This window comes from Leuciscus leuciscus, assembly GCF_965113295.1.
Source record: "Leuciscus leuciscus genome assembly, chromosome: 22".
Lineage (NCBI taxonomy): Eukaryota > Metazoa > Chordata > Actinopteri > Cypriniformes > Leuciscidae > Leuciscus > Leuciscus leuciscus.
In genome coordinates, this window is record NC_138746.1 from 19,278,588 (window position 1) to 19,291,281 (window position 12,694).

The 12,694-nt window shown below is 42.7% G+C and overlaps 2 protein-coding genes and 1 long non-coding RNA gene across 4 annotated transcripts in view; 2 read left to right on the top strand and 1 right to left on the bottom strand.

Moving 5' to 3' along the window:
• brf1a (BRF1 general transcription factor IIIB subunit a) overlaps positions 1 to 1,540 on the top strand; it is a 56,286-nt gene extending 54,746 nt beyond the window's left edge. For both annotated transcript variants that reach the window (XM_082154274.1, XM_082154275.1), the window contains one exon: positions 54 to 1,540. In XM_082154274.1, the coding sequence (XP_082010400.1) occupies positions 54 to 91 (38 nt within the window). In that variant the 3' untranslated portion in view covers positions 92 to 1,540. The remainder of the gene's footprint in view (positions 1 to 53) is intronic.
• The window catches only part of LOC309486843, a 45,517-nt gene that overhangs the window by 1,883 nt on the left and 30,940 nt on the right, over positions 1 to 12,694 (bottom strand). Inside the window, exons 2-3 of the long non-coding RNA XR_014201698.1 lie at positions 2,292 to 2,400; positions 1,940 to 2,090 (exon numbers count right to left, since the gene is read on the bottom strand). This is a non-coding gene — a long non-coding RNA (uncharacterized lncRNA). The remainder of the gene's footprint in view (positions 1 to 1,939; positions 2,091 to 2,291; positions 2,401 to 12,694) is intronic.
• Positions 9,250 to 12,574, top strand: LOC309486815 (E3 ubiquitin/ISG15 ligase TRIM25-like). Its single transcript, XM_082154280.1, has 7 exons — positions 9,250 to 9,855; positions 10,153 to 10,254; positions 10,610 to 10,843; positions 10,937 to 11,093; positions 11,309 to 11,353; positions 11,436 to 11,477; positions 11,573 to 12,574. The coding sequence occupies exons 1-7, from the start codon at positions 9,265 to 9,267 to the stop codon at positions 12,127 to 12,129; spliced, it is 1,728 nt and encodes a 575-aa protein (XP_082010406.1). The 5' UTR covers positions 9,250 to 9,264; the 3' UTR covers positions 12,130 to 12,574.

The following is a 12,694-nucleotide window of genomic DNA, read 5'->3' on the forward strand; positions in this document are numbered from 1 at the left end:
AGCATTAAGTTTTGTCCTAACCTTTCTGCGTTCCTCTCCTTTCCTGTCTACAGATTACGGCTATGAAGTAGATGATGATGATGGCTTCTGAATCCAGGGTGGGAGCACCAGTGGAGAGAACACACTAACATTTAGCCTGCTGCTTATTTTGACCCCAAAACACACATGCAACAACCTCCATCTCACTACTCCTGGTGTTCGTGCTTATGTTTGCAAGATGAAAAGAAATATCATGAACTTTACACACAACAGAGGAGAAGAACTATAGCTAAACAAGAACAAAGACCCTACCTTCTTGTGTTTGTGCTTTTCAATAGTTGCATGTTCTTGAGGTCATGTGCACTAAGTAACTTAAACACCATTTATAACGGGAGTATGAGAGTAAATGGATGTGTGTGGTGACTGGGAGAGATGATTCTCTCTATCTCTCGCTTGCTAACTGCATTACTGTGTGTTTTAGGCTAATGATGACATATGATCTTGCACATCTAAAGTGATTAGCCCACTCGAGGCTCAGGCCTCTGTGTGGACAAACGTGTGCATGTACACGTGCCTTTTACAACTGCAGTATACAGGCCTTGAATAGTATGATGATTTTTAGAGCCAAAGTGTTATTCTTTAAACCAGATGTAGCTTTATGTTTTCAAAGTGGATTACGGTGTGAAATCTGATTAGTGACAGTGTTAAATTTTGCTCAGCTACCTTGGCTGGTTTCCTAGTGCCTTTTTTAATTTGTATTATTAAATTACCCACTGGTCTGTTGGATTTTCCATTTTGGACTAGTTCAAGTTTTTTTTTAAACTTAAGCATAATGTTTAAAAGGTACTTTGATGAGAATAATTATTATTTTTGATTTGATGGTTGCTGCTTTTCTGGTTTATGGAGATGAGTACTTGAAAAATTCATTCCAGATAAATGCTGTTAAAATGTCATTGGTTTGATCTTATTTTTGCAGTTAAATATTTACAAAATGCAATATATATATTTTTATGTTTTCGACAGATAAAGGAGATGTGTACATTGCTGGATTGTTTCGAAATGGATTGATGGTTTAGGATTGGTTTGTTAATGAAGAAAATAGAATAGTTTTAATAGTATTACTCATATCTGAATACTCAGTATCAGAGAGTTGGTGCTCTTCGAGAATGTTTTACTTTATTTATACTTTGTTCTCTCCCAGATTCAAAGATGAGTCAAATTTAGAGTACGCTTTTTTTTTCCTGTTAGAAAAGTATTTGAGGGTTTTTTTTCAGTCAGTCATGCCACATCACACAGCAGATATTACTGATGCAGACCTAAGCCATTTAGATTTTGCTAATAATTACAAGTAAAAATGATCCAATTCATTAACAGAGTAAATATAACCATCTTAAACTGTTAGAAAATACAATAAATAAAAAAACAAGGTGGACAGTGATCCCAAATTCTGATTAAACCATTGACCTAAACCATTGACCTGGTATTTGCATCCACAATTGATAAAGTTAAATAAATGTTGATGTCTGTGAACTCTTGCTTGCATAATAAAAATCTTCTACGATATGTGAGTCCTCAGGATTCGGTATGGGAGTCCATTAGAGCCTGTGTTTTTTGGAAAAGATTGGTTTGGTCTCGCAGCAGTAATGGTGACAATACAACAGACTCAAATCAGTGTTCAGAAAACCTAAATAGTATTTATGAGCAAAGAAATAGAGTAATCATAATACACTACGTCTTCGGTCTTTATTTTTCAGTGTGACTGCTGTATATTTTCATTCTTTTTGTCTGCTTGCTGTCTGAGTCCTTCGACACTATGACCTAAGACGAGCTATCTTCACTGCCACTGGGTAAAACTTACTGGGAATACGGCAAAGAAAGAGTTGAGCATCTGTTTTTAGGTTATTGTGCTCAAGGCTGTTGTGTTTTGGTTGGCATAGAAACATGAGCAGTAATAACTAACTGTAAGATCCCACTGGATGAGACCCTAGAAGTCACTCTCGTCTCTGCAGGGCAAGGGCTGCTGGGAGTTGAAGTTCTTAGGGTCATCTGTGTTTACTGGGTGTGACGGTCTTGCCTTAGAGGCTAGTAAAATCTCTGAAAGGAAAAGAACTCTGCAACAACAACAAAAAAGTGTTTTGTTACATACACTTCCCTTTGTGAAACTGTATAGTCTCTATATCTGACATGAAAAACAATGTATTTAAATATTTAGCCTGTGATGCTAATGGTATTTGATGGTTCCGCATCCTTTGGGAGGAAATCTTGATCAAGATCCACACAGACCCTGAGTGAAATGAACGTGGTCAACTCACCTCTTCACACTTCTGTCTTTCTCATTATCTCTTTTTCACCGCTCTGGAACCTATAACTCTGACCTTTCGATATCACACATGAGAAACCAGTGCTGATAAGAGATCGGGCCTAATGGGAGAGATTGTGGGTTAATCTGTTGAAGCATGTGAGAGAGACAGGATTTCCCAAGATCGTGAGAAAATGAGCTGAGAGAGGGGGAATATTGATTGATTTTGCTAATGAGAGGATTTTTGCCAGGCTGTTTAGGAATGAATGTATCTAATGTAGAATAGCCATGTTCAACACCGACACACTCTGGGCTGCGTTTCCCTAAATTGATCGTAGAACAATTGCCACCAATGGTCTCTACGATCAACTTAGGCCACATCCACACGAAGCCAGAGCTTTCCCTATCCGATATTTTTTTTTCCCGTTCAAAAAAAAAATTCCGTAAACACGGCGTCGTCTCAAGAAATATCTGCGTACACACGAAACCACTGAAACAGACTCAAAACGATGTAGTATACATGCCAGAGCAGTATGTGGCGCTGTAATTCTGCCTCAGACATACACCAAAAACGGAGAAGAAGACTTGGAGCTCGCGCATAAACCTTGCGCGCTGTATACAACAATAGTATTAGGCACAGTAGCTTCTTTTTTCTTTTTTAATCAAGAGCTTTGTTGAACAATATGAAAAACCATAAATGTAGTTGCTGTGACTTAACGGTGTCTGACTAGTTGACACTTGGTGTGATGACATCATCGTTTCGCAAAATATACGGATTGGCCGTACACACGAAAACGCAAGGGCGGCGTTTTCAGATTTATCCACCTTGGGACCCGGTTTAAAAAAATAGCGGTTTCAGTCTCCGAAAACGCCGGATCCGTGTGGACGAAACACCAATACGATAAAAAATGTATACGTATACAGCGAAACGCGTCTCCGTGTGGACAGGGCCTTAGGCCCCGTCCACACTACTGCGTTCCCTATCAAGGCTACGGAACTCGACATTACGGATGTCGTATATGGGAACTCCTCTCATCCTTCACTTCCGCTGAAATCTTATAGGCTAACGCCAGCAGAGCTGGCCAATCCCGCACTTCGTCCCTCAGAGTTCTGCGAGCGACGCGTGCAGTTGTTCTGTGTATGTAAATGTTGTGAATGTTGTTCAAATAAAGCAAATCACTACTTCACAAACAGAGCTTTTTTCTCCTCTTGCACCACACACTGTGTTACCCGCCCTGCCCTCGAGCAGCGCAGAGTCACGGTCAATAACTACCCCCAGCACTCACATAGCGGCCATGACCGCAGCGGCGATGACCGCAGGTTTAGATCAGCCCACGCTCAGTCGTTTCCAGGCAGCGTGGGAAGCTATTCCGGGCATTTCGCCGTGGGTGTTGAATATAATTCGGCGCGGGTACACACTTCAGTTCAAACGCAGACCACCCCGCTTTCGCGGCGTAATTCAGTCATTAACTTTGCCCCAAAACGCTCATGTGCTGAGGCAGGAAGTGTGCAGCTTGCTCGAGAAGAAGGCTATAGAACCAGTTCCCCCGAGCGAGCGGGACAGCGGGTTCTACAGCCGCTACTTCGTTGTGCCGAAGAAGGGAGGGGGTCTCCGCCCCATTCTGGATCTGAGACCTGTCAACAGAGCGCTTCACAAGCGCGCCTTCAGGATGACAACACTGAAGCAAATCCTGGCGGAAATTCGCCCCGGGGACTGGTTCGCTTCAGTGGATTTAAAGGACGCTTACTTTCACATTCAGATAGTGAAGCGTCACAGACGATTCCTGAGGTTTGCGTTCGAGGATTCGGCGTACCAATATACGGTGCTTCCGTTTGGACTGGCCCTAGCCCCCCGAACGTTTTCAAAATGTGTAGACGCGGCACTCTCACCCCTCAGATCGAGCGGAATGCGCGTCTTGAACTATCTGGACGACTGGCTAGTTCTCGCTCAGTCGAGAGAAACGCTGGTCAGCCACGTGAATACCCTCCTTCGACACTTGGAGATGCTCGGGTTGAGGGTGAACGTCCAGAAAAGTGTGCTCACACCGAGCCGGACGATAAAATTCCTGGGAGTGTGCATGGATTCGGTGAGAATGAGAGCGCGCCTCTCCCCCGAGCGAGCGGAGGCTCTGAGTTCTTCTCTCGGTCTCTTCAGACCTGGCAGGCTCGTCCCACTAAAAGAGTTTCAGAGGCTACTGGGACGGATGGCAGCGGCTTCTTCGGTGTGTCATCTGGGGCTGCTGCATATGAGACCGCTTCAACTCTGGCTGAAAGCGCGCGTTCCCCCGAGTGCGTGGTATTCTGGCCACAGGCGCGTTATGGTCACCAGCGGATGCGCCCGCGCCCTGGCCCCGTGGAGGAACCCAGATCTCTTCAGCTCAGGTGTCCCTATGGGCTTAGTGACGCGGCGAGTGGAGGTCCTGACGGACGCTTCATCCACCGGATGGGGAGCGGTCTGCTTGGGCAAGCCCGCCTCGGGTCGGTGGTCAGAGAAGCAGATGGAGTGGCACATAAATCGCTCGGAACTAGAAGCGGTCTCTCTAGCTCTAAAAACCTTCCGGTCTCAGCTGGAGCAGCGGCATGTGTTGATTCGGACAGACAACACTTCCGTGGTCTCGTACATAAATCGCCAAGGCGGTGTACATTCCAAAGCCCTATTCAGGCAGGCGGAATCCCTTCTGCTATGGGCGGACCGGTTTTTCCTCTCGGTGAGAGCGGCGCACATCCCCGGTGTTCTAAATCGCGGGGCGGATATGCTCTCGAGAAGCGGGATTCCCCAGGGGGAGTGGAGGCTTCACCCCGGGACGGTTCAGCTGATATGGAATCGTTTCGGCAGGGCGGAGGTCGACCTCTTTGCAACGAGCGAGAACGCGCACTGTCAGACGTTCTTCTCGCTGTCCCGTTCCCCCCGGGAGGTGGACGCGCTGACTGCGCGATGGCCGAGAGTCTGTCTCTATGCCTTTCCTCCGGTGAAAATTTTGCCCATGGTGTTGTGCAAAATCAGGGAGGAGAAGGCGACGGTGACTCTGGTAGCCCCGAACTGGCCGAATCAGCCCTGGTTCGCGGATCTGGTAGAGTTACTAGCAGGGCAGCCATGGGAGATTCCGCTCAGGAAGGACCTTCTGTCTCAGGCGAGCGGAACGATCTGGCATCCCAGCCCCGCGCTGTGGAGCCTCCATGTGTGGCCGCTACAGGGTCGCTGAGCGGGCGGGACGCGCTGCACTCGCGGGTTTTGAATACCATCGCGGAGGCGCGAGCTCCGTCCACCAGGCGCCTGTATGCTCTGAAGTGGGGTGTTTTCTCTAAATGGTGTCAGGATGTCGGCATAGACCCAGCGGACTGTTCTGTGTCGGATATTCTACGCTTCCTTCAGTATAGGATGGATGAAGGGAGCCTGCCATCCACTCTGAAGGTTTATGTGGCCGCTATTGCCGCGTTTCACCCCCCTGTTGACGGACAGTCTATCGGTAGACATGCGTCGGTGACACGGTTCCTCAAGGGAGCTAGGAGATTGTGCCCTGCACGGCCGCCTTCTGTGCCGCCGTGGGATTTAGCTTTGGTCTTGGAGGCTTTGTCACGACCGCCTTTCGAGCCCCTAGCCTCGATTGCCATTAAGGAACTATCGATTAAAACGGCTCTGCTTCTCGCTCTCGCCTCGGCGAAGCGGGTTGGGGATTTACAGGCTTTCTCTGTAGGTGAAGATTGTATTCGCTTTGGACCGGGAAACTGTAATGTTACTCTCAGACCGAGGCCGGGTTACGTTCCTAAGTCGCTCAATACCCCGTTCAGAGCGCAGATTGTTTCTCTGCCTGCCCTGTCCGCTGAGCCATCAACCTCTCAGGGTTCGGATGCTCAGAGTGCTATTTGCCCAGTCAGAGCGCTCCGAGAATACATTTCTCGCTCGGCAGCATTTCGACAATCGGACCAGCTGTTTGTGTGCTTTGGTGGATGCAACAAGGGACGGGGGGTCTCAAAACAGAGGCTTGCTCACTGGATCGTGGACGCTATTGTTTTGGCTTATGATTGCCTGGGACAGGAATGTCCCCTGAACATCAAGGCCCATTCGACTAGGGCGATTGCCTCCTCGTGGGCTTGGACTAAGGGTATGTCTATTCAGGATTTATGTCTTGCGGCTGGCTGGTCTTCTCAGAACACGTTCGCCAGATTTTACAAGTTGGATTTACCCTCTGTAGCGTCTCGAGTGCTTTCGGTGAGTTGATCGCTTACACAGCATTAAGAGAGCTGCTCTGCGCTTTGCTCATGAGTTGTTCTGTGTGCTATTTGTGTGTTGTACTATTGTCACCGCTATGCGTTGGCTTTCTCTGTTGTTGTTGCCCTGTTGGTCTACAGTGCAACCTTCCCCCAGTTATACTGCTCGGGATATGCAAATTCCAGGTAGTGTTGGTAAGCTTGTGATTGGTCCCTTTGGACCTATCAGAGGTTAGAGGTTCGCTATTTGTCAATCTCGGCCTATCAGGCACTTGCACTCTGGGGGCGAGGTTTGTATTGGGTCTGTTCAATAGTTGCTGCCACGGCGGGATTCTATACAGTTCCCATATACGACATCCGTAATGTCGAGTTCCGTAGCCTTGATAGGGAACGTCTCCGGTTACTTTCGTAACCTCGGTTCCCTGAAAGGCAAGGAACGAGACATTACGCTCGCCGCCGTGTTCGCTATTTATTTAGCGTTGTTCGATTCTGAAGGGAATTGACGCTGCACTTGCATTATAACTGCAACGGTGTTTCAGTATTTGCATATTTGCGTCAATTGGCCAGCTCTGCTGGCGTTAGCCTATAAGATTTCAGCGGAAGTGAAGGATGAGAGGAGTTCCCATATACGACATCCGTAATGTCTCGTTCCTTGCCTTTCAGGGAACCGAGGTTACGAAAGTAACCGGAGACGTTTTCGTTTAAAAACGGAGACCTTTTGCTACGTTTGCACCTCCCGTCCACACTAAAACGGCAAAAACGGAGACCCAAAACGGAGAAGTTTAGAAACGCTGCTGACCCGTTTTTCGTTTTGAATCTCCGGAGGGCGTTTTGGTGTGGACGGGTCAAAACGGAGGACTTTAGAAACGATGACGTAGTAGAGGCTCACGCTCGGCTCTATGATTGGGTATCATCAGTCATGGCGTATAGCTTTGCTAGCAGCTGTTGTGCAAGTAAATTCTGCATTTTACAATGATATAACTGCCTACATGCGCCGGAGGCAAGCTATTATTCGAGCGATCTGTGACAATTCCTGTGTGCAGCGGCGGTACCGACCGTACATGGAGCGTCGGTTTTGGGTTAACCCGGGAAGAACCAGCGCATGGTGGGATCATTTTTATCAATGAAATTGTGTTTACACCGGCACGCGCATGCCCAGTGTTGGTGAATGGTCACGTGATCCGCGTTTTCAGTCGTTTTAATGTGGACGGAGATCAATTCTAATACGCAGCTAAAACGCTGGTGTGGACGGAGATCGTATTCGTTTTAATTCTCCGTTTCTAAACGAAAACGCAGTAGTGTGGACGGGGCCTTAGGCTGATGCTTTTGGGAAGTGCAGCGCAGGTCAGTTAACAGTTCCTGTTGACAAAAAAAGGTGGAAAAAGTGCAAACCAATCTGCAAACAACTTTTTTTTTCTTTTCTTTTGGTATTATGCTCTTCTTGTTAGAGGACAGTGTTGTTCAGAGTAGACATAGAGTCTTCAAACTTTACATAAAATATGAAATTATATACGAATCATAACGAATGTATGATATAAATGTTTCAAATTTTATTAATAAAATTATATTTTAATTTAATATTAAATATATATTTTATAACTATTAAATATAAAATGTATTTAACTATATACTCTTGGCCATTGACTCTCACTGACTTTTGCACGCAGCTGCAGAGAAAGATCAGTTTTACTTTTGTTTTCTGAAAAGAGGGAGGAGTTTAAAATAAAATTAATTCTCTTTTCAGAAAACAAAAGTAAACTGATCTTTCTCTGCAACTGCGTGCAAGAGACGATGAGTGCGTCAATCGCCACGAGTGTATTTAAAAGGTCTGTATTCGCAGAAATATATCTGTTTATCTTTATTTATGTCAGTGACTTTGTGGGTAGTGATGAGCACCCTGGATCGTGATGATCGAGCTGAATACGACGCTGCTAACTTTTATGACAACAAAATATAAATTATGAATTAGGCTATTTATTTGAAACAAATTATTTGTGAATAACTCTTCCACGGTTGCCACGTCTTAAGCATTCATAACTTAAGCATATCAAACTATCTATTATGCCGTATTTTATCATAAAATATATCGGTATTACTGCATTTAAAACGAATTTAAATTAAATTAACCTATGCATTTACCCCAACGCTTCCCAAATGATGTTCCGCTGTACGAGAGAGACAATTTTAATGGAACTTAACGACTGAAAGTTCAAGTGATTAGGTAAAGGTTTATGATCGGGCCGATTCGGGCGTAGTAAACATGAGGTGTGGTCAGGTGCCCTCGCTGCCATGTTAGAGAGAAATAGAGATAATGTGGTTTTGATTTGAAATGGTAGACTTACGATAAACTAATCATTTCATCATGTTTAACTAAATTTACTATATCATTTTGTTTACACAAATTTATTTTTAAGAAAAACGCTAAATTTCTTTGTCGTTACATTTGCACTCATTAATTAAGCCATAGCCTATAAGAAATGAACAGTATACTTTTGAAAAATCGTTCTTGTAGGCTACACTTGCATCAGATAAATACTCCTACCAGTGCCTGAATTCATTAAAAAGTCACTGAGTGCACCTTTAGGGAGTGCGAGCCAAGATATTTAGCTTCTATTAGTAGCAATATTGAGTAAACCACAAATGTCATTTTCATATTGAAATATTTTTGTTTATCTTTGTAAGCTGTTGAGTGACATTTGACTCAGTTTTAGGTTACATGAATTACTCTTTTCCAGTAACATCACTTACAGTTTTTCTACTGTTTTCATAGCAGCAAAATGGCTGAATCTTCTGATGATCAAAATCCCTTTAACTGTCCGATCTGTCTTCATCTTCTGAACAACCCAGTAACTACATCTTGTGGGCACAGTTTCTGTATGAACTGTCTTAAAGAGTGCTGGGATCGAGACGATCAGAAGGGAGTTTACAGCTGTCCCCAGTGCAGGCAGACGTTCACCCCAAGACCAGCTCTCAGCAGAAGCACAGTGCTGGCTGAAGTTGTAGAGAGAATGAAGAGAGAAGCACCAGAAGCAGGAACAGCTTCTCCTGTTCTCAATTTTGCTGTGTCTGGGGATGTGGAGTGTGATATCTGCACAGAGACCAAACTAAAAGCCATCAAGTCTTGTCTGGTGTGTTTGGCTTCTTACTGTGAATCTCACATCCAAACTCATTATACATCTCCTGCATTAAAACGGCACAAACTGGTCAATGCCTCACCACATCTACTGGACCAAATCTGCTCTCAACATGATAAATTACTGGAGCTGTACTGTTGCAAAGATCAGCAGCTGATATGTATGCAGTGTGCTTTGATCGACCACCAGAGCCATAAGATGACTTCATCTTCAGCAGAAAGACAAAACATACAGGTAGGGTTATTGATTTGTCTGAATATCATTTTGTATCATTAAAATTTGACTATACCTTCCATCCAACTGAGGATCTGTCTGGTTTTACACGCCAATGTGTCACACAATTAGTTTTCATCCACCTCTCTAATGGATGTTCCGAACAAAATTGTCTCAAATAATAATATTTTATTATTAACACTAATAGATATTATACTAGGTGAGCAATATTTGCTGTACTTTTCACTGTTTGAGCGCAAATTTAATAACAAACATAAAATGTTACAGAAGCTTAATACCTGACTATTATAAATTCAGTCACAGGGACGGTTTAAGAAAAATTTGGATACCCTACAAATGGCAATACAGCAGCGAGAAACAAAGGTACAGGAATTAAGACAAGCCGTGAACTCTCATAAGGTAAGATGTATAACATCATTAATTTGACCACAATGTACAACATTAGCATTTCAGATTTGTGCATTTGCTGCTTATTTGGAGGATTGACTGCTATATGATGATAATTATTATAATAATATTATAGGTATAATATAATGTACTATACTAAAGTGTACTATTATAGTATGAGAGTAAATTTGTCTCATTGGGAAACATAATTATTTATCATAGTCAATTATGTCACTGATATGTTGTCAATTTGTTGTTGTTTTTAAGGTGTAATTTCAGAGCCAACATTGCCTATAGGTGTTACAGTCAGAGCTGAATCAGTGGGGTGTTCCTTACAGCCTAAAGTTTTTCCTCTGTCATCTAACAGCTCTCTGCACAGGCAGCAGTGGAGCACAGTGAGAAGGTATTTACTGAGCAGATCAGCTCCATGAGGAAAAGACGAGCTAAGATAACTGAGATGATCAGAGCTCAGGAGAAAGCAGAAGTAAGCAGTGTTGAGGAACTCATACTAACACTGGAGCAGGAGATCAGTGATCTGAGGAGGAGGCATGATGAACTGGGGCAGCTTTCACAGGTGGAGGATGACATCTATTTCATTCAGGTAATAACTCTGATATTAAACAGATTCGGGTCTGCATCAAAAGTCATTGCTTGAAATGTTTTTGTAATTTATTGCTGCTTTTTCCATCTGCAGAATTTCTCCTCTCTTTCCCACTACAAATGTTCAAATTTGTGCAACATCTCAGTCAGACAACATTTGACATTCGAAGAGATAGAAACAGTCATCTGTCAGCTGAAAAGTCAACTGGATGATCTCTGTAAACAAGAATTTGTTTGGATATCAGAGAAAGGTGAGATAGCTTTTAAAGTTGTTTAAATAAAATCAAATTATTATCTTTAACCGGTTTGTTACAAAGAAAATGAATTTAATTCTGAAGAGTTTCTTTTTTCTTTTTAATTTTCTTTTGTCGAAATTAGGCATTTATGATGTCTACTAAAACAAATTTCAGAAAATATGCAGTCAGATTGTCATAATCATCGAATGTTTTTGTGCGTATCTTAATAGTTCCCACCGTCCATATAATGGTGAATAATAAGAAGATCACAGAGTGTAAGTCAACATATTTTTTCACATTTAAAAAATAAAAACACTCCATACACTCAAATATTCTTTATGTTTTTTATTTGTTTAGATTTGCCATCTCAGCCCAAGACCAGAGAAGAGTTCCTTATATGTGAGTTGCTCTGTAGCTGTGTGTAAATGTCAGGCATGATGAAAAAAATCATACTAAAGTACCTAAGTTAAATTTTTCTTTTCTTTTATCAATAGATTCCACAGAACTGATTCTGAATGGCTCATCAGCCTGTAAGCAGCTCTCTGTACAGAACAAGTCTGTGTCAAGGCGTGAGCAAAAGAAAAATGTTGATCCATTCTATGGACGCACAACACTAGTATCCAATCTCTGTGAAGTCACACCTACATACCAGGTGTTGTGTCAAAAAAGTCTATCTGGGCGTTGTTATTTTGAAGTTCAGTTTGGAGGAACAGGTGGTTCTATTGCGTTTTCATATGACCAGATTAGTAAAGGTGGAGGAACTGTTATATTTGGCTGCAACAAAAGATCCTGGAAATGCGACTTTCTAAAAGCTAAAATTGGTGTAAAGCACAATAGCCAACAAACTAACGTGAGCTTGGTTTCTAAAATTGGAGTGTTTCTCGATCAAATTGCAGGAACCGTGTCCTGTTACAATGTCTCTGATAAAATGACCCTCCTACACAGAATCCAGACCACATTTTCTCATCCACTCTACCCTGGGTTTTCATTTCAGGATTGGGGAAATGACTCATCAGTGACTATTTGTGATCTTCCAAAGCAAAATAAGTAAAAATAATCTGTACTAACAGTGATAGATTTGTGAATGGATGCTTAATTTGAGGCAAGGCAAGAGAAATCACTGTGTTCTCATTCATCATTGTTAAAGCATATTTTTGAATGCTTTTAATTGCATTAATCTTTAAATAAGTGATTTTTTTTCTTTTTTTTTCTATGGTATGCTATCAAATTGCTATGGAACTTGTTTAAAAACTGTCATACTATGGGATTTCTGTTTCTGTCATACTACTGTTTCTGTTCTTCCTGTTTCCGTGAGATCCAGTAAGTTGGTAAAAAAAAATATCAACATTTGTTTGACCAATTCACTTTAAAATAGTAGATTCGTGTTGAAATTCCAATGTGCATTGAATGTATTCTGAACAATTAATTACTTTTTTGTACAAACTGAGAAATTGTTTGTAAATCTATGTCACAAAAGGACCATGAAATAAATGTAACCATTCTCAGAACTGTCTGCCTTTGATTTTGCAGAATACTTTTGGATGTGTTATTTTGGCAGATACTTTTATCTGAAGGTACGTACAAATCAGGAATACTAACAAGCAATTAATCATAAG

Excerpts from the sequence above, each read along its gene's own strand:
- LOC309486815 (XM_082154280.1), top strand. The coding sequence starts at position 9,265 with ATGGCTGAATCTTCTGATGATCAAAATCCCTTTAACTGTCCGATCTGT. Across the intron at positions 10,255-10,609 it reads AAGCCGTGAACTCTCATAAG|CTCTCTGCACAGGCAGCAGT; the intron begins GTAAGATGTATA and ends GTCATCTAACAG. Across the intron at positions 11,094-11,308 it reads TGTTTGGATATCAGAGAAAG|TTCCCACCGTCCATATAATG; the intron begins GTGAGATAGCTT and ends GTATCTTAATAG.